Source organism: Hydractinia symbiolongicarpus, chromosome 6 (assembly GCF_029227915.1).
Source record: "Hydractinia symbiolongicarpus strain clone_291-10 chromosome 6, HSymV2.1, whole genome shotgun sequence".
NCBI classification, from domain to species: Eukaryota; Metazoa; Cnidaria; class Hydrozoa; order Anthoathecata; family Hydractiniidae; genus Hydractinia; species Hydractinia symbiolongicarpus.
Window position 1 is genome coordinate 12,888,091 of NC_079880.1, and position 27,708 is coordinate 12,915,798.

Consider the following 27,708-nt stretch of genomic DNA (forward strand, 5'->3'; position numbering starts at 1 on the left):
GATCTGAACAAACAAGCAAAAGCGTCCTTGGCAATTTGACAAGCAAATGGGCACAAATCACTGGGAAATTGCTATTTCTTATCCTGGCGACAAACATATTCATGGTTAATTCAAAGTAAAGAGAATTGAATGGTCATGTTTGTTTATCTTAGCAAGAAAGTAAGCCAGCTCTATAATATTGCTTTTTTTATTTTGCAGGCAATCCCAATCCTGTTTTTAATTCTCTTGCTATCAAACAGATAGCTAGATACGTACATATTGTACACGACGGCCCTCACAAATACCGAGGGATATACCCTGTCTTTTATTCTTAAGAGGGGCTATAGCTTATATGAGGAGTCCTAGAGTATTTAATGCTCATTTATGAGATACACAGTTAGAATTTGTGCACTTTACCTTCAACATGGCTTTGTTTAACCCTATGGCTTTGATAATATCACTCACCCATATTAAATCACCATCAAGGGGAATCAAGTTCCAGTCTCCTCCACAAAATGCGAGAGCTATAGCCACTAAGCTACAGCACCACAAATAAGTAGCATATGTTGTGCATTTTTTCTTTTTCTCTTTTTCACTTTCAATTTATTTCACTGGCTTATATCTTTCAAATCATAGATTTTTGACAGACTTAGTGAATTATTCAATTCAATGAAATACATCAAAGGATACTCTGAAAATTGTTTCAACATCTCTTGTAACTTCATTCTTATGTACAATCTTCTAAGGTCGTAACTGTATAGCGTATTGTTCGATGCAATTTTAGCATAAATTCTAAGCTTTACAAAACAAATCTATTAAAAGCTGTGTTTCCCTCGTCATCTTTATACAAACACATAACTAAACTCTCCACATATATTATATGAATGGCCTACTATCAAAGTCCTCCAAATTGGAAGAAGATCTTGGAGAGCTTATTGATGATAACTTAACCTCCAGTAGCCATATAACAAAGGAAGCATTAAAGGCAAATCACATTAGGGGTTTGATAAGAAGAATGTTTGATCATTTAGACTGTGATAATTTTAAACTTTTATATGAATCATTGGTGAAACTGCTTGTAGAATATGCCAATGTCTCCTGGAACTCATGGTTGAAAAAAGATTCAGCCGTTATTGTGAATGTCACTATGAAGATAAAGTAAGCAATGGCATTTTAATTCTCACATTGTCAGAAAAAACTTTCGATAGATTTCCATCTTGGTGAGACACTTTTAGATCTCAAATTTATTGAATTATCCTGGTCCGTTAAATCCACGAGCAAGCCTATTCATAGCCAACCTGACCATCCTAGCTAATTCACCAGCTTCTGACTTAGTTAAAAAAACTGTGTAGACATAAAAAAATTTTTGCCTGGCCCCTTCGTCGTTGGTAACCAGGTCTTACACAAGAATTTCAGCCATGCTGTTCTTAACTAATGCGGAGGTGAACGTCGATGGAGCACGGATAAAACAAGTCTGCAAAACTGCACTTACAGACAGAACAGACATTTTATCATGGATTTAAATGTAGATAATTTCTTCATTTGAAAAAGCAATGGGAAAGCATAGCAAGTCAGAATTTAATTAATTTTTTTCTTTATGTTACTTTTATCAAACAATCTCAATGAATTTTGAATATTTATTTAAGCTATGTGGATAGAATCAATGCGCAGCAAACTTAACTTTGAGGCATGTATTGGATCTGTAACATCCTTTGCATGTGCGTTTTACACTGAACGCGTAACTTGATTTACACGTGCGAATTATAGCACACCTACTCAAATAGTCCTGAAAAAGACTGTACAAGCATTCTCATACATCGTTATTAAATGCTGAACAGTGTACCTGGTGGCATCATTGATTACAGCTTTCATCTTCAAAAAACAACTGGATAGCATTTGGTCTGATAAACAGAGGGTTACATTGAATTTTGAAATGGCTACTGAACGTTTTTATTGTACAGTACAGTCCAGATGTAAGCGTACGTGTACGCTCAACTTGCAAAAATAATTGCTTTCATTAAAAAAAACAATAGGATAGCGAGTTCCTTTCAAATTGCGCGAAAATAATTGCTTCGTGTTAAAAACAAAAGCATAGCAAGAAACATTGTTTATAAACAATACTCTGCGCGAGAATAAATTAAACGCAAAGGCCATTAAATTTTATTTTTTTTAACAACGAAACTAATTATAGTAACGCGATTTTAATCTCGATATATTTAAAAAACACAAGCTCTTTTAAAAAACAACAAATCAAATGATCTAAATATTTAAAAAAAAAATGCTACTTTAAAACTTTTAGTAATATTTCTTTATCGTCGAAACATATTTTTTAACATGCGAAACTTTTAAAAGTTCGTTTTATAAAAAGCAACGTTTAGTAACGCAAACGGAAAAACCCTAACTTTCGACGCGCATAAAAGGAGAAAACGCTCGTTGTGGGAACATTTTGTTCTGGTAAGAATAAAAAGAAAATACGTGTTTTTTCTAAAAAAAAAATCTTGAAAAAAGAGTTAGTACAATCTTAAAAAATATTAATAAAAAAAGAGCTATAAAATTATTTGTAAGCAGGTAAAACCTTCGAGTAAACGAGAACTTGTAGATGGAATTATTAAGTTTGGGAATACTGTGTGCATCGCAAAATGTAATAAATATATTGACCATGTATTTAAAGTTTTGCAAATCGTCGTACAGCGAGGAGGGAGAGCGTCTGGACATTAAAACATTTTTTTAAATCTTTGTGTGTTTTATATTTTTCTGCATATATATTATTTATTTTTTTGAAAGTACTTTTCATAACCTGTTTATTATTCTTGTGTTTGTTTATGTGAATACTAAATTGCATAACTCTAAACAATAGATTCGTGCACAACGAACAGAGCATAATAAGATCACATTAATAAATAACAAAATTCTCTTATGAGATTTAAAGGGGAAGTTTGGTCAAAAATTATATTTTCATAATCAATAGTCATAAAAGAAAAAAAAAGAATACGATAATTCTTTTTAAATGAAACCCTTATTTTTTTGAAATAATCTGTGTTAACCACGCATAAAAACACCTCCGTGGACTGACCCCTTTACGTTTTACGAAGGCGTTTACGTTTTACGAAGGAGTTTGAATTATGACGTTTTATAGTTCAAAAAGCGAAGTTCGGTGTTGGGGATTAGGTGTAATCACACGAAGAAGCGTTTTGTTTATGCATTTTATTATTTCAATATGCCAAACTGTGCTGCCATCGGCTGTACAAATCGAAGTAGCAATAATAAAAAGACAGAAAAGGGTAAGGGAAGCGAGGAAAATAAGGAGGTAGATAACGAAAAGCTTACGACAAAAGACGAAGATAACAACGAAAGAAAAATCCGGGTAGTATTTTATCACATTCCTAGTGCGAAAAAAGATAAAGAGCTTCGGAATAAATGGCTACACAATATAAAAAGAAGTGGTACCTTGCCGAAAGACTCTGGGTTTTATATTTGTTCTCATCATTTTGAACCAGAGTGCTTCGAAAGAGATTTACAAGTAAGTCTTTTCGTTACCTATGTTTCACCAAACAGCCAAACATTTGTCTTTCTCGTATTTAGAAAAATTCAACACAGTTTCATTTATTACAGCCATTTCCAAAACAAAACCATGTCAAAAAAAATCATTATATTTTCTTCGCATGTTCGCATTTTCTTTCCCCCAGTGCTGAATGTTTTTTTAACATCGAAAAATCCTTCAAGAACATGTGCTTTCGTAAGACGGGGGTAATGGAAATCTATTATTTTTAAATTTCTAGGCTGAACTAATGTGTTCTCCACCGCGGAAGAATTAAAAGATGGTGCTGTTCCGACCTTGTTTAATTTTACAAAACAGCCTGGAAACGTAAAAGAACAGAAAAAAGAATCGAAGACCGTCAGAAACGACAGGTAAAATAAGTGTCTATATGTTTTTGCAATACAGAGGGTTTGTTTTAAAATGAAATTTTGTTTGGTTATCTTCTAGCTAATTGATTCTATGCTGGAAACAGAAGCAAGTGATACTACACAACCTGAAAATAAACAAGAAATGGGAACCCAGACTGAAACAAATGGCGTTGATAAAGCTGTCAATGCTGTCAAGTGCACTAAGACACGCGGCGTTCAATGTCAATCATCACTGTATGTGAGTCATGAAAAGGTTGGAATCCAAGTTGCTCCAATAAAAGTGAAGATTCCAAAACCAAAAAAAAAGAAGGACAAATGTTGTAATATCGATATTTCTTTCTCGCCCGATGTAGAAGTATCGATGTCTGTAATAGAAGAATTTTCAGAATACGAGGAAGAAGCAATTAGTAATAATGAGAAAAGTCAAGACGAATCGTTCAATTTGGAAAATCTGCCAGATAGTGAGAATGATAACGACTCCGATGCGGACATCCCCGACCTAAACGGCACGTGTTTTATCGTTTTTTGGTCTTGTCTTCTACCTCTGCTACGATTTTGTTTCACCTGTTTTAAGCCAGCTGAAGTGAATAAAATTGCAGTTAAAGGGACTCAACTAATCGTACATTTGTTGTGCAGTGACCATCATGCTCACCAATGGTCATCGCAACCACTGGTGAGTAAGCGACCGTGGGGAAATTTATTGCTTTCCTCAGCCATTTTAATTTCCGGTAACACATACCAACGCGTTAAAGAAATGATGCAAATCGCAAAAATACATTTTTTGTCCAAAACCACCTTTTACGAAATACAAAAAAAGTACATATTCCAAGCGATTCACAAAATATATTCCACTCATCGAGAATTGCGATTTCAGTCTTACCTAGAAAGCAATGAGGCACTAGACTTAGCAGTCGATGGGAGGTGTGATTCACCAGGTTACAGTGCAAAGTACGGAACTTACACGTTACTTAATTCAAAATCAAATGAAATAGTTGACTTTCATGTAGTTCATGTCGGCCAAGTTGGGAATTCGTCGCGTATGGAAAAACAAGGATTGATTGTTGTTGAAAATCAACTGTCAATTGAAGGCATTGCAACTGACAGGCACGTTCAAATCCGGAAGTACATGCGAGAAGAACGGAAGGATATTAAGCACCATTTTGACGTATGGCATATGGGGAAAAACATTAAAAGAAAGTTGGTCAAATGTGCCAAAAAAACAACTGCTAAAGATTTACTTCCTTGGGTAAAAGCTGTCATAAATCATTTCTGGTGGTGTTGCGCCTCTGGTAATGGTAACGTGGTAGAGTTACGAGAGAAATGGCTGAGTATGTTGTGTCATGTAAAGAACAAACACAAATGGGAAAGCAACAAAATATATCACAAATGTGAACACTCTAAACTCTCTAAGTTAGAACAGCGATCAAAAAAATGGTTGATGGAAGGAACGCCTGCTTACAAAGCCCTTGAATCTGTAGTTCGGGCTAAGTCTTTGTTGCGTGATTTGAAGTACTTCGTCGAGTTCAAACACACAGGAAATTTGGAAGTTTACCACTCACTCTACAACAAATATTGCCCAAAGAGGTTACACTTTAGCTTTGCAGGAATGATTGCTAGGTCACAACTCGCCGTTCTTGACTTTAATGCTGGAGCTGGCTCCTCCCACGCACAAACATCGTCTGGAGAGCATCGCTATAAGCAACAATACTCGAGGATTACAGACTCCTGGGTTGTCAAAAAAGTTTACACAGAAAAGCAAAGGTCGTACGTAGAGGATATTGTAAGTGAAGTTAAGTATTTGGTTACAACTAAAGAAGGGTACGCAGCTCCCAAAGTCGCCGATGTTCCAAATTATATAGCGCCAAGAGAGAAACCAGATAAAAAAGAAGCCATTGAAAATATGAAAACAAGGTTTACATTGTAATAATTTTTTTTTTATTAGTATTCAATCCCCTCTTTAGCTCTAAGGTTAAAGTTGGTTCTTTTATTCAGAATCGAAATCCGTGTTTTCATACAGTCGTTTGTCGTTGGATTTGCTCTCCGTGAATGGGATATAAATACCATTTTCAGATGGATATTTATTACGAATTGCCCATAAAGCACACGACGGTATAATTTTTTGCACACCTTTTCCCAATCTGTTATGTATCCACCACGTGTACTGTTTATAACCAGCAAAACGTAGTAAACTAAAAAGAAATTGTGATATAACACAAGTTTGTTCCCAAGTCTTTCTTGCCCTTAACCCTTAAAATAAGATGCAATAAAAAAACGTACCAATTATCCGTGTGCATTGCATCGCCCCTTAAATTATTTAGAGCAGACAGTGCAGTGGTTAGTACTGGTTTACATAGACAAACCATCCCAAAAGTTTCGGCTTCAGTTATACATTGTTTTCCTAAAAAGAAAATCCTAAAAAATGACCCCGTCTCAAGTTTTGATTTTTGAGCGCACGTTCTCATTCGATTTGTAAAGCTGAATAAAATAAAACAACCACCGTTGTGTTTTTTTGTGAGATTGTTTTGGCAGTAGCGAATGATAACGAATAAAATATATGCGAAGGGGAGTTAAATGTTTTTGAGAAAAAACTCATGTTAGGCAAAATATTTTGAAAGAAGTTTTGCGTCAGTTGTCGTGTTCGTAGGCTTATTTTTTTTAATAACGCGAAGACCAATATTTAAAGGGAATATGTAGAGTTTTGTTATGGTTTTAAACACGAAAAAGAAAATTATGCTTGGCTAAATTTTTTGTTTATTTTACCTTCAAAATGATTGTCAGGAATTTCATTTGTATCCCTGCAACACAAGCTTTCACTGTACGACTCCATCGCTCTACAGTGACCACCGCATTGGCACCAGTTATTATTGCCGATCCTTGAAACTTCATCTTCTTCCTCATCACTCTCGGAACTACACGTTCCTAATTTATTCAGTTCTTCCAAAGAAAATTCTGGTTTAAAGGGTCTGAGAGTGGATAAATCAGGTATGTCATCGTTTTCATCTTCGTTAGAACTTGAATCGCTTCGAATTTGATCCATTGCTTACAAAACTAACACTGTATTTTCAAAGAAGTAATTTGTTACAGATTTGAAAAGAAATATTGCAGGAAGGAAGTAGATTCTTCTAGCAAATTGTGTAGCCTGTGTTGTGACTCTTTCACGCGATGCAATGTTTTGAACTATAAAACGTCATACTTGAGTTAGAACCCAACTTTTTTTTTTCTGACGCGCTTTTTCAAAAACGGAGCATTTTCAAGAAGTGTGTGTCAACATTAGAGACATTTTCGAAACTCCAAGTTTAATGAAGTAAAGTTTTTTTGTTTTTATAAGTATAAATACATGGAATTATAAAATAAAATAAATTTATTTTTTTTGACCGAACTTCCCCTTTAAAAAGGATGCGCTAGCCTTTTGTATTAAAAAGATATGTAATAATTGTGTTTTATAGTATCACGCTACATTTTATTGTTAAAAACATTGTCTTTGTTTTTTCTAGCACGCAACAGTTCTATCGCTTAAAAGACTTAACAATGCTTCCAACAAACAATGCATCTCGCTGTCTATTTAGTCTTCTCGCAAATCTTTTATTTTATAAAACTATCAAACAATAGCTCGCCGTGTCACATTGATAGATTTGATAACATTTTAAATACTTAAAACACTATAAGGAAGCAAGGAGGTTTTAAAGAGAAGGAGACACATCTTCGCAAAAACATTTCTATCGCCGTTTTTTGTTTTTAAACTTTTATCGTGCGATCTAAAAAAACATTTCTATCGCCGCTCTTCGTTTTAAATCTTTTAAAATGCGATCTAAAAAAACATTTCTATCGCCGCTATTCGTTTTTAAACTTTTAAAATGCGATCTAAAAAAACATTTCTATCGCCGTTTTTCGTTTTTAAACTTCTAAAATGCGATCTAAGAAACATTTCTATCGCCGCTATTCGTTTTTAAACTTTTAAAATGCGATCTAAAAAGGCTTTTCTATCAAAATTAAAGTTTCAATCTTTCTTAAAATATAATAATTTCTATCGCTTAAAAGCTTTATTTAACCCGCGCAACCAACAATGCATTCTCGCTAGTTTATTTAGTTACCACACAAAACTTTTGTTTAAAAAAAATATTAAACAATGACTCTTCGTGTCATATTGATATAGTTGATAACATTTGCAATTATGCTATTGGGAATAGTTATGTTAACACTATTTAACAATAGTTACGCGCAGTTATAATAAGCTATTTTTTCTTCGATGATCTTTTGTTTATTACGCGCAAGTTAATGACTTACAAGACTCGCAAAATAATTAATAAGAACAAAAGACAAACAACTACCGCCTCCGAGAAAAAGGTGTGAAACTTGAGCGTACGCGTACGCTTACATCTGGACTGTACTGTATATTAGTCAATGAAGCCAGTGGAAAAATTCACTGAGCCAGGATAAAGTTGAAAAATATGAATTTTCATATGAATTTTGATGACGTCAGCAACTCATCCGCAAAAAAAATTAGAACCTTGTTTTTATGTTGAGCCTCTATTGCGTAGAGCTTAAAGCGCTGATCAAGAAAATGTATATAATCACGTGCTTTTGATGAATGGTTGATGAGAAGGGTTTAAAAATTTTCCTGACGTCAACAAAGTTCCAAATAAAGTATAGTATTTTTTTTAGAAATTTGTATACCTGCTACCTTCATTGTATAGATCTTGAAACGCTGATCAAGAAAATGTATAGGATCGTGTACTTTTGACAAACGGTTGCAGATAGGGTTTGAGGTTTTTTGATGACATCATCAACCTGTCCGTCACTCTGAAACGGATTCGGGGACCCAGGTTTGGGAAACTTACCCAAATTGGTTCCAGGTGGTCCCTAGTTACCTATGCGGTGAAAAATCATTGACGTCACCACCTTGTTTCCAAGTTATTTGACCTAAAGTTTTATGTGCACTATAATGGCTTTATTAATTTAATATAGGATATTGACGTTAAAGTAGTGCTATTGACGTTACAGTAGTGCTATTGATGTCACGCCGTAACGTCTTAAAATTTAACATTTGAGACATGAATTTTTCGGCAACATCAAAGGAAAATGAAGACATCCACTTTGCCTGTCACAGACAGACACCCACACCTAGCGTATTATTATATAGATATCGTACACTACTAAAAATATTTATACCTTTTTAAAAAATATTAAAAAAAAAAATATTCCTTTTATGGTTCATCTGGATTTATGATTTGTGATTACGGTGAACGAGACTTTGAGTTTTATTTAATTTATATACTTATTTACTATACTGACATTATCGTAATTATTTAGACCTGACCCTGGAGGTTGTAAAACATATTGTCAGAATACACTTATAAACTTATAAATTGAATGAAACCAAACAATTCATTTAACAGAAACTTTTACAATGTTGAACGCTAAGACTGAACATACAATGTGCCATGTCTGCGGACACAATAACCTTAACAATGTTTTTACATTTGAATTATCAATTAATGAAAAAAAATGTAGGGGTGTATCACTATCTTGTAAACAAAGAAAAATTAAGGAAATAAAAAGATGTTCACAAATGATTATTCAATTCTTTGCAATTTTACTGTTTTTTTTCACATCAGCAATTTTCTTGCTGTTGCTGGGTTAACAAAAGATAGCAGTTAGTATATTTTCAAATGTTAGCATCACAAACCTCTCAAATCCTGATAGTCAATCAAAGATTTTGTGTTTTTCTTTCACTTTAGAGATGTTTGAACTCATTGAACCTTTGTATGCCTATTTTTCATTGTAATGTAAATCTTGATCCACCGCACATTTTTTACTGCAACCATTTTGTTCTTATTTACAGATTGCTATCCCCAACAATACAAAATTAAAATGTATTGGATGGAATCGAGAACATGGCTACATTGCATGTGGTGGTGATGATGGTCTGCTAAAAGTACTAAAATTGGAAACTCAATCAGGTTAATAGAGTTTGTCATTGAACTTAGGATTTTATATGTACCAACTAGGTGATAACAGCAAGAAAGAGTTTTAATATTAAAAAAAAAATGATTTTGAGCTATGAATTTTCCTTATTATTACTATCTAGGCACGTTGTTTCAAATTTGCATCAAAATTTAAAGTAATAGTCAGTCAAATATTGTCTTTAAAATTTAAAGTGTTGGTCAGTCAAATGTGTTCCAATGTCATCTTCAAGTTCTCAATTAAAGTCCTAATAGCTTGTTCCTGTTTTTCTGTTAATTTTTTTTCGTTTTACTCTTTTGTTTATGGTAGTATTTTCTGGTTAAAAAAGTTTTTATCCTATTAACTTTTTGTTTTCTTACTAGTGTTTTTTCTACTTAAAATAATTTTTTTTTAACATCGAAAATGTTGCGAATACTAAGAAAATAGAAACTATTGTATGGATGTGTACTTAGCATTCAACAGCCTTCTTTTGGACCACTTTGTTTTTTTTTTTGTTTTTTTCAGTTTATTTTAGGGCATCAATACACGCTTCTATGATTAGAATAATATGGAAAGATCTCTTTTCTTACCAGTATTTGATGTTTTTACAATTTAAGTTTTTTATGACTATTGTAGGTACAGACCAGAAAGTAAAGGGACTTGCTGCTCCAAGCAACCTCTCAATGAATCAAACACTAGAAGGCCACTCAGGTAAATAACTTTTACCAGGAATGACATACAAATACACATGCACTTTCCCATACACACCCTAATTGTATCATGGGTAACAATAAATTTTAAATCTATCTTAAACACTGAACTTAAACCCATAAACTAAACAAACTGGAGAAGCACTGCTTTAGATCTTTAGAGAAAATAATAAATAATTTTAATGTGTTAAAAGAATTATTTTTTGACTATACCAAACTAGCCATTTTAAAGCCATTACTGAAAAGGTTGTCTGGTAAAAGGTTGAAATAATTCTAGTAGGTGTATCGGGCGAGTGAGGAACATTGAAAATGTGCTGTTTTAGTTTCTGTGGTGGTGGCATTATGGAACAATTAACGCGATTCCCCCCCCCCCCAAGGTCAGGTCAGCAAAAATCAGCAAGGTTGGAGGTTTCAAATCAAAAAACCTTATATCCTAAGTCATATAAGCCTGCTTGTGAACATTGACAATTAAATTTTAATATAAAGACTAATATAAAGGGAAATTAGGCATTTGTTTATTTATTCCAATAATTTTTTGAATAAGAATTAATATAATGATCAAAAACATACTCAATTTTAAATAATATATATCTTCCTGTTTTTTTTTAGTTTTTAGCCATATTTTGCATAAGTGACTTTTTCGAATTTCAAGTCATGGATTTAATTATTTTGTTTGTAATTAATTTATCCGTAAAATTAATTTTAGGTGCAGTGCAAGTGGCAACCTGGAATGAACACTTTCACAAGTTAACAACAAGTGATCAAGGAGGGCTGATCATAGTTTGGATACTTTATAAAGGTAGCTGTGTATACTTCAATGTTTTTTTTACCTACATGAAAGATTTAAAAAAACTGCGAATTGATTTATTGAGAAATGCATCACCAGCATGCAGTGAAGGTGTTTAATTTTAATTTCTGATGAAAGTTTGGTGTTTGTCTGACAGACTTTGTAACTAATTAAAATGACATGCTCTAGGAATTAACTATAAACAATGAAAATAATAATAAAAAATTTAGTTAAACTTGTATGAGGCAGACTCTTCTGGTGTTTAGTAAACAGTAAATAGGACCTACTAAGAATTACTTAGACAAAAGATCCATTTTAAAGAATTTCCACATCAGCATTTGCTACTAACAGATTTTAACTTTTGTAAACTTATTATTTAGGTGCATGGTACGAAGAAATGATTAACAATCGAAATAAAAGTATTGTGTGTGACATGAAATGGAATTCTGATGGACAGAAAATTTGTATTGCGTATGAGGACGGTAAGACACATTGTTAAGTATCTTTTAGAAAAACAGAACTTTAGTTGGTATAATATTGACAGATATTGTTATCTGGTAACTATTAAGCATGTAATGATTTAGATGTAATGATTTAGATTTATAAAATAGTCCATGTACGTTTTACTAGGTGCTGTAATAATGGGTTCTGTTGATGGCAATAGAATTTGGGGAAAGGAAATGAAAAATCTGCAGTTAAGCAAAGTTGAGGTAATTTATTTTGATTTACATAAATTCATTTTTAGGTCCTGTGTCACTTTTACAAGATGTTGTTGTATCTGGCTTTTATCCTGCATAAAAAATTCCACCCTGTGTCTGATATAAGTGCTTCCACTTAAAAACATTTAGCTGTTTTTCTTATTTATTCTGACAACCTGCAAGTTATTAACTTTTTAAACAAGGGTTGAAATATTTTTTACCACATAAATATCCATACACTTCACATATGCAAATATAAAACGTCTGTCTACGTCTTTAAATACTATTTCTGGAAACTACATATCCATATTCTATGAGATACGATTCTATGAGAGTTTTAAAAATTATTTTCAATCTATATTTATATTCTGCAATCTAATAAGACTCAACAGAGACAAAATTAACCTAAAGTTGCTGGAAATTATATTATGAGAATTATTTTTTTTGATAAAAAAGCAGTTAATATAAAGTTATAATCACTTAATAAAAAAGAAACAAAAATTCAGAGAGCAAAAATGTGTGTGTGCAAAGCTACTACAGTGTAAACCAGGAAGTACAGTTTCAGAAAAAATGATGTAAATCAATGTACTGCAAATATTTTTATCTCTGGTTTTACAGAGATTTGGTAATTTCTGTAAAAAGTACAATGTGTTGTGCACATATTAAATTAAAAAAATTCGAATTATTTTTAGTGGTCACCTGATGGAAAAATCATTTTACTTGGTATTGCAAATGGAGAAGTACAAGTCTTTGATAACATGGGAAACCCTATTGTAAGGAAGATTTAGACTATAGGGTTTATATGAGGAAAGACATTGATATACAGTGACTTACCAACTTGATATGTTTGTCCACTTACATAACATAATGACATGTTTTCGGCATACATAAATAAGAAAGCCTGCAAGCAAAGTACTTGCTCTTACTAAATCAATATTTGTTATTTCAATAGGGAGGAGTAACTTTGTATTGTCTGGAGGAAGTTACTGGTGCATATAAAATTGCTGGGTTAGAGTGGTAAGTTGGTACAAAATAGCAACCTAATCTAAAACATGTAGAAAACATGTGGACACATTTTTCTTTTCTACTACTCAGGTATAATGGCAGATTTGGATATATGGAACCTAATTGCCCCTGCCTGGCAGTATGTTTTGATAATGGGCTATGTCAAATTATGCGTAATGAATTTGATGAAGCACCAGTACTAATGAATACATTCATGAAGATTGCATCAGTGAAATGGAGTCATAATGGGTCAGTGTTAGCCATTGCTGGCGCACAAAAAATTTCTGGTCAAGATAAAGAAATAAACTGTGTGCAGTTTTATAATCCATTGGGGGAGCATTTACGTACACTCAAAGTACCCGGGAAAGAAATAAATTCTCTGTCATGGGAAGGTGGAAGTTTGCGTATTGCTTTGGCTGTGGATTCATTTATTTATTTTGCAAACATCCGTCCTGATTACAAGGTATATTTTTTTGTAGTTGACAACCCAACAGTTGGAGATTTTTTAAACTAATTTGTTATTTTCACACATCACAGCACATTTCTTGCATTTTGTATTCATAAACATATTGTGTTTTCATTTTTTATGTTGTTATTTTATTTATTGTATTAATTAATTTAGTGGGGCTACTTTGCAAATACGTTAGTGTATGCATTTACAAAACCTGATAGACAAGAATGGTGTGTTGTATTCTGGGATACTAAGGGAAACGAGGTAAGATGCTTTGTTTTTGTGTCTTTTAACTTTTGTATGCACAGTTCCTATGCCTTCTAAAAATCCTATAATTCTGAAATATAATTCTCCTAATAATCCTAAAAATTCCTAATATTTTTGTAAAAGTTCCTAAAATTGTTTTACATTTTTAGGAAACATCAATTATTAGTGAAACTAAATATTTATAACGAATTTCTTTTGTGGAATACAAGTCCAAATTTTTTATACTCTTTTTCAGCTAATGTGGTAATGAAATATGATCAATCCAGTTTATCTTTCTTGTCCAATTACTTTGATTCTTGCGATTCTAAATTTACGCTTTTACTAGATTAAATTCTCTTAAAATCTCCTAAACTTTTGTATGTTCCCTGATAATTGTAAAAAATTTATGAAAGCTTGATTTACTGGTAGTTTATGTGTTTTTTTGTTAAACTTTTCTGGCTTAGATTTATATAAAAAACAAAAATATTTTTGGTATGCCTTCTTTTTTAGCGCTATGTGAAGTATGTACGTAACTTAGTCAGTATCACGGCTTGCGCTGAACATTGTGTTTTAGTCACCAAGGCTGACGATGTTAACGTCCAGGTATCATGATTCAAACTATTTATTTATTATTGCATTACTTTCTGTTGTTTTAAAATTCTTTATTAAAATATGTTTTTCTTTACTTAGTATGTTTTGGTGTTGTGTAATGCAATCGGAACTCCACTTGATTCCAGATATATTGATATAGGTAAAGTAGCAGAATACTGTTTTTTTAGGTCATTACACAGTATTTCATTCAAATACTGTCACCTTATTATTCTCTTGGTTTTGTTAAATCATTGCAAATTTTTTATTTTTATCCAACCTACCTTAGTCACTATACCAATTTCTTTTTTCTTATAGATCCTTTGTTTGTTGCCATGACAGCAGGTCATGTAGTGGCTGCATCAAAAGAAGCATTCTACACATGGCACTACAAAACAACAAAAAAATTTAACTCCATTGAAATGAACCAAACCATCCAAAGAAAAAGAGATGGAACAGAAAAGTATGTTATAGTTTATTTATTTTACAGGTTCTCTTGTGTTGAAAAGTGATCTTTAGAATTTTGTAAACATAAAGCTAGTTTCTACCCCACTTTTTCCAAGTAAATACTTTTAATAATTGAGCTAAATTCATCAATAACACAAGTGAATTTATTTTTCCTAGACCTTTTCTAATACCTTTTTCTTGTCATTTAGAATGTTTCATATCGATGATGTACCATCAGGTGCTGGTGAGGGTATTCTGGACCCAAAGAAAGCTAAAGCTGTAAGTTGGACAGTAAACATATTTAATGCAGTGTGTCATGCAAATAAGAATGGTTTCACAATAAAAACAGACATATAAAAATCTATTCGAAATAATTTTAACTATAAATTTCAAGTGCAAATTGAGCGAAGTAACTTGTTCTTTTAGCCCACACAAGATCCAATATGTTGCATTTGTGGTTCCGAAAAAATGGTGATTGTGGTGAGTTGTATAATATATTTTGTTCTTAAAACTATGTCATTTACATTTTGTAGGCAAACAATAACATGGTTCATTTCCTTATCTTTTAGGGACGTGAATCTGGCACCATACATAAATATTCATTACCGAGACTGGCTCTTGAAAATAAATATGTTTTGAATTGTCGACCATATCAGATAGCTTTAAATAGTACCTCTGTGTAAGTTTTGAGAATAATAATAATTCTTCACTTTTTTAGAATGAAAATATTTATAAATGCATTTTATTTGCAAAAAGTGTTGTGTTGCCAAAAGAAGTTTCTATATTCTTTGATTAATTTTGCTATTTTTTGTTTTCTAATAGAAAATTGGCCATCATTGATATTATGGGAATTTTAACATTTTTTGATTTTGTAAGTAAATTTCTTCTTAATACCTTATCTAGTCGTTGATTTAAAGTAAATGACAACTTGGTAAGGCCTTCTATATTTAAAACTCCATTCATTGTCATCTGCGGCCGTTATGATTTCATGAGTTTGAATAAGATACTCTGTCAGTAAAAAAAATCACTGATCAAAGACATTAAGTAAAAAATAACTTATCAATACAAATTTAACGAATGGAAAGTGAAGAGAAAAGCAGGATAAAATTTTTTTTTGCAAAATATCCACTTTTCCCTTATGCACTAAATTTCCATGTATTGATATAAAATGGCACTAAACAAACTTTTAAGTGTAGATGACCTAATCAGCTTCTTGGTTTTCTTCCTTCAGTTTATGCACTTCATATTTACTTTTTGTTGTTCTTTTTATTTTGTATTAGGAAGCAAAGAAAGTTGATATAAAAACTGGTCAAGAAGAAACTGGAGAGCATTTAAGATTTGAACGTAAAGATGTTTGGGATATGAAATGGGCAGATGTATGTAATATTTTTGTGGTTATTAATGCAATTCTTTCTTCAACAAACTGAAGCTTCTAACCCTTCTACATTGAACCTTTTTTAAAATAATTCTGAACAAAGAAGGAGCCCAAAGTTTATTTATAATTATATTTTATTTATATATTTTGCAATTCACGAAACATTAAATGCGCATTAAATAGGAGCACGTATTTGACAAAGCAGTTTTCTGACAACTTCTGATTCAGTGTTATTTAATGTTTACATTATAGGACAACCCTGAGCTATTTTCTATGATGGAGAAAACAAGAATGTATATCTTCAGAAGCCTTGAGCCAGAGGTAATTTATGTTTGTTTTGGAAATACAATACACATAAATATACAGTCCCTTAATGTTATATATATATAGTCTAGAACTTCTATGTTTTTTTAAGTTTTTTAAGAACCAATTTTACGCACAATATATCATGCTTTTATTTCTGCTAGTGTAAGCTAAAATTAAATTTTGTTTTTCAGACATGTATTTAGTTAAAAACTTTTCCATTACATTTTTCTTTGTTTATAGGAACCTATACTGTCATCTGGTTACATATGTCAGTTCAGTGATCTTCAAATCAAATCTGTCTTACTGGATGAGATAATGAAAGTTAGTTGTTACTTTTTACTGCTTAATGAGAATTCTTTTCTAATTCTGTTTTTTAAAACTTTTGCTTTATGAATTTTTTTCTTATATTTAAATTTAGTATATTTATAAATTAACATGCATGCAGTATGATTTTGAACATTTCACACTTTATTAAATTTTTGGCGAGGATTTCAAATATTTTAGCTATTTTTGTCAAATATTTCCAAACAAGTTGTTGAACATTAAAGAAATAAATTCCGGAAGTGTTCATTTTATTACATAAAACGTGCTAAAATACATCCTTTTCCTCAGTGTGCTTATAAAAACTGCGGGCTTAAAATATGTTACAAGAGGTTTCTTTCTGCACTTCAGGCTGGGATTATGCTGCAGAATTTTGTTAACCTTAATCTACTTTTATAGGTTTTCTTATAAGAACTACGTGGTGTTATAATATGTTGTAATTTTGTTAATGATAGTATCAATTCTCAAATAGCAGTGCATAAAACAACGTTTTAAACCTAGCAATAATATTTTCTGACTTGTGTATTAAATATTGACAATGAAGATTTTTTTATATATTTTTATAAATACATTATATTTTATTATTATTTTGTTTACATATTTATATTTGCTATTATAATTTGGTTTGTACAATTCTTGTGGCCTCAAAAACTAGAAAAAAATGCATTAAAAAAGTTGAACTCTGCTCTTAGACATCGTGTTAGATATATCTAGGCTATAAATGTTACACTTCACAGATTCATGTGTAGTTCAACTTTGCTAGACAAAAGTTTGATTTTTATGTTAGCTGGTCTTTTTTTCCACTATAGGATCCTGATAATCCCACAAGAGAGAATGTTATTGATATGGAAACTAAGGTACGACAGGGAAGTCTTCATGTTGCTTGACATTTCTGTGATTAACTTTCTGACAATTTTGTTTTGCATTTTCTTTTTTTACCCTTTTAAAGTGCAAGAATTAAGACATCACTTATGTTCACATTTTGTGTACTTTGGGAAAAAAGATAAAGAGATTACAGGTTTATTTATACTCTAACCTTGATTTGAAATTTTCTAGTCACTGCGTGATAGTCGTGACTTACTCGAAAAAGTTGGTATTGATGATGCATATCAGTTTATTGTTGATAATCCACACCCAAGATTGTGGTATGTTGTTTTTGTTTTTACATTGTTGCGTGGATTGATTAAGCATGCATCTTTAAGGCTTATATTTTAACACATTGCTAAAAGAAAAAAATTAATGATCGTATGTTGCCTACATTTTGGAATTATTGGATGTAATTTTGTTTTAGGCGTCTCCTCGCAGAGTGTGCTTTGGAGCGCTTAGACTTAGAGGTAGCAGAAAAGGCTTTCGTGCAATGTAAAGATTATCAAGGCATCAAGTTTGTGAAACGTCTGGCTAAGTTAGATGTAAGTTGCTGTACCAAGTGCTATACTGTGTCACCCATCCTTATGTAGAGTTATTTTTTGCTCAAGATACCCTTTTAAATTGTGTTAATTCTTATGGAAAAAATCAATGGGATTTGCCTGTTGTTACTCACAAATAACATTTGGCTCAGGTAGACATATGGTGAGCATGACAATATTGATAGTTGCATCAACATTTTGTCATTTTTGTTTGCCCTTTAAATTAGGTACGAAAGCTACTCTGCAGGAGGTATAGTAAAACAAGCTAAAACTTGTAATTAGTGCTCCAAGTATGACACAAAGTATGGCGTCAGATTTAGATATTAATTGCCATACAACTCCTTGTTATTTGGATATATTTTTGTTCAGAGTGAGATGATCAAGACAGCAGAAGTTGCAGCTTATTTTCAGCGATTTGATGAAGCTGAAAAACTATATCTTGACATGGACAGATGGTATGTTATATTTTCTGCGACAAGCAAGGACGATAAATTAATAAATATTCTAGGAGATATCCAAACTGATTTTATATTTGTTAGATAATTCTCACATTCAATGCAACATTCGATGCAACAATCTCCAATATAATTTGCAGCAACAAAATTGCATTGTGTTTGTTTGTCCAATCATGCATGTTCTAAGATATTGTGTGTTGTTGTTGATATTGCTTTTTTTATAAAATATGATGCGTTCCACCAATCTGGGACCATTCTTTGTTTCCTGTTTCTCAAAGTATTGTTCTAATGTGTGAAATCCATCAAAATATACCTATATTTTTATGCTGTAGCTTCCTGTTTCACTTAAAACATAATAAGACAAGGATAACAATGGCTATGCTATTCCAATGACATTTTTTATTCTTAACAATACAATTCTTTTCCTATCGTTGCAAAAAAAATTTTTTGGCACAATGAAAATATTTCTTATTTGTTGTAAAGAGTTTATGTTTATTTTACATTTTGTTTTTTTGCCAAATTCCTTAATAAGAGTGTGTTAAAAAATTTAATGACTGTAGTGTCAGAAGGTGCAACTAACTGTTTGTTAGTACCCAACTACAAAAGTGCATTTTTACAGCCTACCAGCTACTAGGTTTTCATTAGTTGAAGCTATCTTAAAATTTTGCCGGGTGTCAGAAAAACTGTTAACTATATCTTTTTGCCCATCGTAGCAGCAGATTTTTTTAATGATACGATGGACATAATTGATCTGTTTCGACTGCATGTTATAGGGATTTAGCGGTTGATTTGCGTATGAAGCTTGGTGACTGGTTTCGTGTTGTCCAATTGGTTAAGTGGGGTGGTGGTGGGGGTAAGTCAAAAAATTAAAACAACATAATCAAAATCCGGTAGAAATAAATAGACATGTGGGATACAATTACGAATTGATTAATACTGCTTGTAGAAAGGCTAGAACATAAATAATTTATCATAATTCACACGAAAAGGAAACTCCAAGAAATCTTTTTCTACAAAGTAACATGATATTCGAAAAACTTTCTTAGAAAGAACAAATCTACTTTTTAGTGTAACGTATTTATAATCCTGGTTTGCTGCACACTTCTTGGTGTGCGAAATGATTTTTATTTATCAATTTTTATTTTCATAGAAGAAAATAGTACTTCATAAATTGAAGGTGTTTTTACTCTCACTATTCTTGCTCTTGTGTTTCTTGGGTGTGAAATTATGACGAAACAACTTTCTTATCTGAAAGCTTAATCAGATACTTCTACCAGATTTTGGTTAGGTTGTTACTTTATAAACCGTTTGAACTGACTGGCACTGTTTCCTTCTGTAGGTGTGGAGCGTATAATTTAGTAGAAAGATATTACCAATACCCAAGATTATTACAGTTAATAAAATGGGGAGGTTATGGTGGCAGTAAGTAAACAAACAGTTTATACAGTACTTCTCAGTATGTTTTGTTACGTAGTTGTGTCATGCAGTAGCCTTGATTAGTAGTGGTGTGACGTGTTTTTAGTGACGTTTGATGAACAGATTGGCTGTAAATGAGTCTTCCTTGAAGTGGTCATAAAGGCGGTTATTCAGAAAGGGCGTTTGATGTAGGAAATAGATTCGTCGTAAATGACTGATTAAATCACGTAGATGTCTCTGTTAATAATTGCCGTATTTTGTCTGTGTGCGCGTGCTTATGACAGAAAAATGTTGTGCAACGCACACGCGAAATAGCAAATGTGATGTATTTTTATCGACTTTGTTAGGATGAGTGAATTCATGTGAGTTAGAGATGACAGGCAAATTCCTGTCAACTTTCCTTGGGCCAACGACTTGTTTATATGAAAAGTGAATCCTCACCCATGGGTTTTATTTACGCGTAAATTTAACAGGATGTTTTATCAGTGAAATCAACTTTATACTCCTCTAAGTACGATATGAATCCACTGTAACTGGGAAGTAATAAACCGTTAAGGAGATTTTTTTATTGTAGTTAAGTGAGGTTTATATTGCCATCAGCGCAACTGAAAAGAATTATTGGAAGGTGTACGTACAGTTTCGTTGAAAAACAGTCATAACTTTTAAAAGGAGATACTCAGCAGTTCTTATAATTATTTTTGTTTCAAAACCTTAAGCTCAAAAGAACCTGCTACAAGTTTTTTTTTTTAAAAAGGCGTTTATATAAGGTAGCAGGTCGTTTGTTAGCATCTGGTTTTCTCAGGACGTTAATCCGTGTTTAATCAGTTATTAATGGCAATAATTAAAGAAATATGTTCTTTTCCTGGGGTGGGGAAGTTGTGGCTGTGGTGGGGGTAACCAAGCATGACTGAATAAATTTTACAATATATGGTTAATATAAACATACTAGTCGTTAACACGTGGAAAAATTCACTTGGTCACCTGTCCTTAATCGCATTTAGTGTTTTGTCTTGCGCACGAACAGACAAAATACGGCTATTATTAAAGAGATATTTGAATTAACTAATCATTCACCAAATAGTAGCGGCTAGCTCACAGCTAGAATGATAACTTCCCTCTATATGAGACAGATAATGCAGTAGATGATTTAAACACTACAGGGATGCCGGTTGTTCGAATTGCATTGTTTTTTAATTATGGTAGTTTTATGTAACAGTGCTATTCTGAAATAAAAAGATCTTGAGGTTACGATTTACATTGACAAGCAAGAGGACTACCAGTTAACCCCTGATTGACTTTTGTTTACAGATGACAACTTACTTGAGAAAGCCTGGAACGCGATAGGAGATTATTACTGCGACCGACAAAAATGGGCCAATGCTATTCAGTACTACGTGGAAGGTCGAAATGATGAAAGAATTGCTGAATGCTACTACATGCTTGAGGATTATCAAGGACTGGAGAAGTTCACTGAACAGCTACCTGATAATCATCATCTGTTAAAGGTAGGAAGTTTTCCGTTGTCGTTAAAAACTGCTGGAAAATTGTATAATTTTTCCCTGCACTGACCCTTATCAGCAATATTTTTTTAAATCTTAGACATTTTTTATACTATGTTATAAAAGAAGCATCATAAATGTTTAACATCAGAAAAAAAAGTTAATTTAAAAAATAATTGATTTTATTTGAACCTATAAGATCCTGCAGAGCAGTTTTTCTTCGCCGAAAATTCACTAGTATGAAAGAAATCTCCGTTATGTCGAATTTTTAGCTTGTTTCTTGCTTTTTATAATGACGTATGGGCGACACGGGTCACTGATATTTTAAGGAGAAAAAATATTTCTACATGTAGCTACATAATAAAAGTGGTCACACGCAAAGTTTTATTTGTTTTTGTTTATATATTAGGGTATGTGATAACATTTGATGTTCATGAAGTTGGTGTTTACCTCTCTCTCTTTTGTCTTTTTTTGTATACTTTAAGCAAATGAATGAAATATTTTCATTTTCAGTCCATCGGAGAGATGTTTTCATCTGTCGGACTTTGTGAACAAGCTATAACCGCGTTTGTCAAAACTAATCAAGTGAAGCAGGCGATTGATACGTGCGTTACGTTAAATCAATGGGATTTAGCTGTTAAACTGGCTAAAGAGCATAAACACTACGAAATCAACAGTTTACTTGCAAAATATGCTGCTCACTTGTTAGAGAAGAATAAACTATTAGAAGCGATCGAGTTGTATCGGAAAGCAAATCATTTCGTTGATGCAGCAAAACTTTTGTTTCAAGTTAGTTTTGCTATTATCTTTTAAATCCACTTCTCCTCCAGCTGTTTCAAGTAAGATTCGGTGTTCTCATTAACCCACCTCGCTTTCAGACTTCTGTTTCACATATATTTTACTATTATCTTTCTAACCCAATTCGCTTTCAGACTTCTGTTTCGAATAACTCTTTCTATTCTCGTATTATCCACCTCGTTTCCATACTTCTTGACTAAGATGCTTATAAATGAACGGAGAATCCGTCTAATTGTAAACAATAAATGGATTATACGTACTAAACGATAGTTCGTGCTTAATCTAGCTGGCTATTTTTTTTTCCATGATGGAAATTAAAACTCCTTCCTCTAATTATGCAACAACGATTTTTTCAGCTTGCTGATCAAGTGGCGAAGTCAAGAGTGAATCCGATGCGAGCGAAGAAGTTGTATGTTTTGGGTGGTCGGCTGGTAAGTGTGTACACTGTTCTATCATGTGTAAAATTGTTAACAATAAATTCTTGACGTCACAAACTTTTTTTTTGCCTACAACTGGCCGGTATGTTAAACAGGAATTTCCAGTTCAGTTTAATGAAAAACGCCCTGATTGCTATTTTTTTATGTTTTCAACTTCATCCCGAATATATAAGTCGCAGTTTGCAGGCAAAAGTTAGCGCGACGCTTTATAGACGCACTTTTTGCAAAACGAAACAAAACAAAACACAATACAACAAGAAAAATACTTAAATTTGTTTGGCAGTCTGTACGCAAGAACAGTTGCAGCGATTTCAACTTTTAGTTTGGATCGGAAGGGAAAAGGTTTTTCAATCAATCAGATTCAAGATATCACAATTGTCCGTTTTGATCCGATCCCAAAAAAATTTAAAATTTTAGATCTAGCAGAAAAAAAAAACGGGATCCGAAGTCTTAAGTCCGCTTTGAGTGCGTGTTAGTTACATAGACACGGCTTTTTTTAATTGTTTGTGGTTACGAGCCTTAAAATTTCCCACTTCGTTGTAATAATTTATGTCTTTTATTTGTGGCTCAAGTTTTGCCATTAAGTCGTGAACTAGACCGTCCTTCGCTAGGTTTCTTTTGAAATAAGGAACCTGTATTTTCTTTTGTTCTATTATTTAGATTGAAAACTATCATGAATTAGTTAAAGAAAACGCCTCTGCTGATAAAAACTCTACGAAGAAGAGTGAAACATCATCTGCGTTGGCTGGTTTGTTGCAAGAGGATTACACTTCTTCTGGAGACTCCCTCGTGATTGATAATGCGTGGAGGGGCGCCGAGGTTATTAACTTTTCTCACCTGTCTTTCCAAAAAATTTGATACATTTAATTTAGGATTATTTTCAACTTGGTAGCAGTAAGGTCTATCTTTGATACAGCTCTGTTGTTTTTTTAAGCTTCAAGTTTACCTGTAAAGGATGTTTGAAAGAATAAGAGCTAAAAAAAGAATGGATTTTAGTTACTGTTGTATCCACTTTTTTTCAACACCATTGAAAAATTTTAGCTATCAATTTCTTGATTTCTTGTTATTGCAATCGTTGTTATAGGCGTTCCACTTCTACTTGTTGGCGCAGCGACAATTATACGATGGACGACCAGACGCAGCTCTTAGAACGGTATGTTGTTTTGTTGGTATCACCCGAGCTTTTTGAAACACTCAAAGGCATGATAATGCGTAATAATTATGCCTTGCGTGATAACTATGTCTTCTGTGGTAATTATGTCTTGCGTGGTATTCATGCTTGGCGTGGTAATTTTGTCTTGCGTGGTAATTATGTCTTTCGTGGCAATTATTACCTGGGTGGTAATTATATCTTGCGTAATAGTTTTTATCTGTCTGGTAATTATGGCTCTTCTGGCATGTATACAATGTGTGCACACTGGCTCCATTCATGTGTTTATTAAGCAAGTCTAAAATGCGCGGCTATTTTTATAGCCATCTTATACAAGCATGTGTATATGCTAACTACATAATCCAACCGTGTTCAATTCAAGTTTTGATTTATCACTACAGGCCATGAGACTTCGTGAATATGACGATATTATCGATCCAGTGGATGCGCATTCGTTGCTTGCTTTAGTAGCATGTGCAAATAAAGCATTTGGTGTATGTTCAAAGGTATGAAATTCTTCTCGGCCTCGTATTCTTAATCCTGAAGAAGAAGTATATTTCACAAATGCATTTTGTTTATTTTGACACCTACTTTTTCCTTTATTACGGGAAGATATTCAATTAAATTCGCGCATTCAGATAACCACTTTCCTTTAGATATCTTAAGAAATAGAGAGGTTCCATGTTTCACACTAGTATGGTTGTACGTCTACTGGGTATATACAACCAGGCACTCACTCCTAAATAAGTGTCTACCCCTCTTGAACAAGTGCGCCCTAAATTAGTGTTTACCCCTCTTGAACAAGTGCGCTCTAAATTAGTGTCCACCCCTCTTGAACAAGTGCGCCCTAAATTAGTGTCTACCCCTCTTGCACAAGTTCGCCCTATATTGGTGTCTATCCCTCTTGATCAAGTGTGCCCACACCTGAATAAGTGCCTACCCCTCTTGAACAAGTGAGCCCTAAATAATTGTCTACCCCTCTTAAATTAGTGCGCCTTTTTTAGTTAAAGATTTTAGAATAAGCTCTTTTCCACCGCTCTGACCAGTGTAATATATTAGAGATTCTTGCATAAAATTCTATGAAAGAACTTAGAAATAAATTAACTTTTTACTCAAACCCCCATTCATGGTTGTTTCTAAAGACATTTTCCTATTTTATTTTTGTAGTCATTCATAAAGTTGGAGTCCGTTGAAGGTATGTCAGAAGATATACGCGAACGATATGAGGAACTTGCATTGGAAATCTTTACTAGGTACGATTTTAACATGGGTTTAATAATTTCCTTAGGCTCTTGTTCTTTACTGTTTAATATTAACAACTACCGTGGTTGCACTCTCTAAGCATTGGATTTTCCGTGTTTTACACTCTCCGCTGTTGTGTGCGTTTTAGACGCTCCGCTGTTGTGTGTGTATTTCGGCGTTTTTTAATCTTGTTTACTCCAAAAGACAAAGCTAATTTTATTTTGCCTGTTAGTATTGGGTTCACTACAGAGTAAAAAAAACCTCTAAATGTTTCAAAGATTTTAAAAAGGCTTCGAGTCGATGTGTGAAAAAAAATTAAAACAAGAATATGCTTAATCCATTTAATTTGTTTTTCTTTATTATGAACACGTGTTTTTTTTATTTTAAAGGTAAATTTAGACATAATACCTTCATAAGAAACCGGTTTATAAGAAACTTGTTGGTAGGTTTTCCGAAAACGGAAACTAACTATTTCGTTCAACAGCTCGAATATAAAAACTTAATATTTGTTAGATTTGACCTTGTTATCCACTCGTTACTCACCCGTTACTCACTCGTTACATAACCCGTTACTCAACCGTTACATACCCGTTACTCACCCGTTACTTCGCTTGTAGCAGTTTCCGTAATAAGTAATTGTAAAAAGCCCTGAGATATTAATTACGAGAGTTTAGAAAAGAAGCAGTAAATAATCTTGTCACTATTTTTAAGAGTTGAACAAAAAATCCTTAACATGATCTGTAAATATCCTCACCGCTACGAGCATTAAAACAATGTGAATTGTTCATTTTCAGACACGGTCCGAAAGACGGCCATGCAAGTTTAGTTGAATGTACTGGATGTGGGTCAAATATTCCATACTGGTAAGTTTACTTTTCGGGATTAGTTTATGTGCAATGTTGCGTAGTTAAAGACACGCTACTTCTTTTTTTAGGTGTACTTCATGCCCAAGTTGTGACACAAAGTTTAGTGCATGTATTGTCAGTGGTCGCCCGCTGCTGGAGTACCAATTTTGGATGTGCCGTGTATGCAAGCACAGGGCATATGAGGAAGAGATCAGTAGTTACAACGCTTGCCCGTTGTGTCATACGAATTTATAGTAAAAACCGACTCAAATAACTTCATTTAAGTGCTGCATTTGTGATAACCCAAACAACGGTTAACTGTTTCACGCGGTGCCTGAAATAATCGATAATAGGTCTTTATGAAAATCCGCAGTTAAGACCTGGTTCAAATTTTGCGACGCAAAATCAAGCGACACACGCATGCGTATAGTTGATTTTAAATATCTGACGCAAACGAAAGCGCAAGAAGTACACATGATAAAATCAAGACGCAAGAAAACGCAGAATGAGTTAAGGAAAGAAAAAGCGTTACAGAAAAATAGAATTCAATTTACTAAACTGTATATGGTTGATCGACCGTAAACATAAGCAGAACTGGTTCATTATTTTTTTTATCACTACAGAACGAGACATTTTCGGAATTTGTCTGCCAGCCTTTTATCAAAAGATTCCGTTTTACACTACTTCTGTGATTTTTGTTTTTATTATGAGAGTCATGCGTTTCTTATTGCATCTGCGTTTACTAACGTTTTCTAGTTCACACTATGGGAAACTATTCTGAAAATGTAAATGAATACGCAAACTTTTTGATATCTTGCATTGAGCGTATGCTTGAGTCAAAAGTATACGCATAATTTTTTCTTGCGTTTGTATACACTGGTGTTTTCGTTTACGTCACAAATGTGAACCAGCCTTAACTTTAGCTTATCGGTTAGCTATTTAAGAAAAGGATTTCTTTAACTTGTCTACATATTTTGTGGCTTTGTTTTCTTTTTATTGCTCTAAGTGGAGTTGAATGTAACTCTGCAACTTTGTCTTCTCTTTTCGAGGTAGCTGCATTAACTAAATCGTAATTTTAACTGATGAATTAACTCTGCTTTAAAATGTCACGTTAATAATTCTCTTAGTATACACTTTTCGTTGTGTGCTTTTTACACAAAGAATTTTATTTAAATTGGGTTTTTATCTAGAAATAAATTGTTGTATATAGATACCAACTTTATTAATTTATTTTTACGCTACCATTTTGGTTTCGTGTAAACTTTATTGTACCATTTTAGTTTCGTGTAAACATTGTTATTGTAAGGTTAATTTCTTGTAAATATGATTTTAATTATGTGAAACATGGACATCAGTTGTTCTGTTCTTTATGTTTTGTGCATGTGTTTGGAACAGATGTCTCGATAAGCCAAGTATCCTGTCGATTAAAAAAGTTGATGATTTCGGTGTTTTAGAATTAGCACGCGAGGAGTAAAGTTGCACGCTTCTCGTCTAACGTATCCACAATCATTTTTTAGGTGTTTTTTTTATATAGAAAAATGAAATACACTTTATAGCTAACATTTTCTTACATTTTGTGAGGAAATTCTCATGGCCACTTGTCTGAGTTAGTGCAACCTTAACCCCATCAGGACTTTAAGTATTTTTTAATGTAACAAAATTATCATATTTGCAATAGTTGAAGTGTATTAAGCACCT

At 32.9% G+C, this 27,708-nt stretch overlaps 1 protein-coding gene across 1 annotated transcript; it reads left to right on the forward strand.

Annotated features, from left to right (window-relative positions):
- LOC130647051 (WD repeat-containing protein 35-like) lies at positions 1-27,359 on the forward strand. Its single transcript, XM_057452769.1, has 34 exons — positions 1-159; positions 9,728-9,845; positions 10,465-10,539; positions 11,245-11,337; positions 11,706-11,807; positions 11,956-12,035; positions 12,716-12,796; positions 12,976-13,040; positions 13,119-13,491; positions 13,651-13,743; positions 14,236-14,328; positions 14,416-14,476; positions 14,632-14,776; positions 14,970-15,039; positions 15,187-15,240; positions 15,330-15,439; positions 15,583-15,631; positions 16,041-16,136; positions 16,388-16,456; positions 16,682-16,762; positions 17,572-17,619; positions 17,819-17,907; positions 18,054-18,171; positions 18,538-18,623; positions 19,397-19,476; positions 21,348-21,544; positions 22,052-22,327; positions 22,693-22,767; positions 23,434-23,592; positions 23,858-23,926; positions 24,325-24,429; positions 25,091-25,176; positions 25,960-26,028; positions 26,100-27,359. Exons 1-34 carry the CDS (start codon positions 130-132, stop codon positions 26,263-26,265), a joined length of 3,561 nt encoding a protein of 1,186 aa, XP_057308752.1. The 5' UTR covers positions 1-129; the 3' UTR covers positions 26,266-27,359.
- The last annotated feature ends 349 nt before the right edge of the window (positions 27,360-27,708 follow it).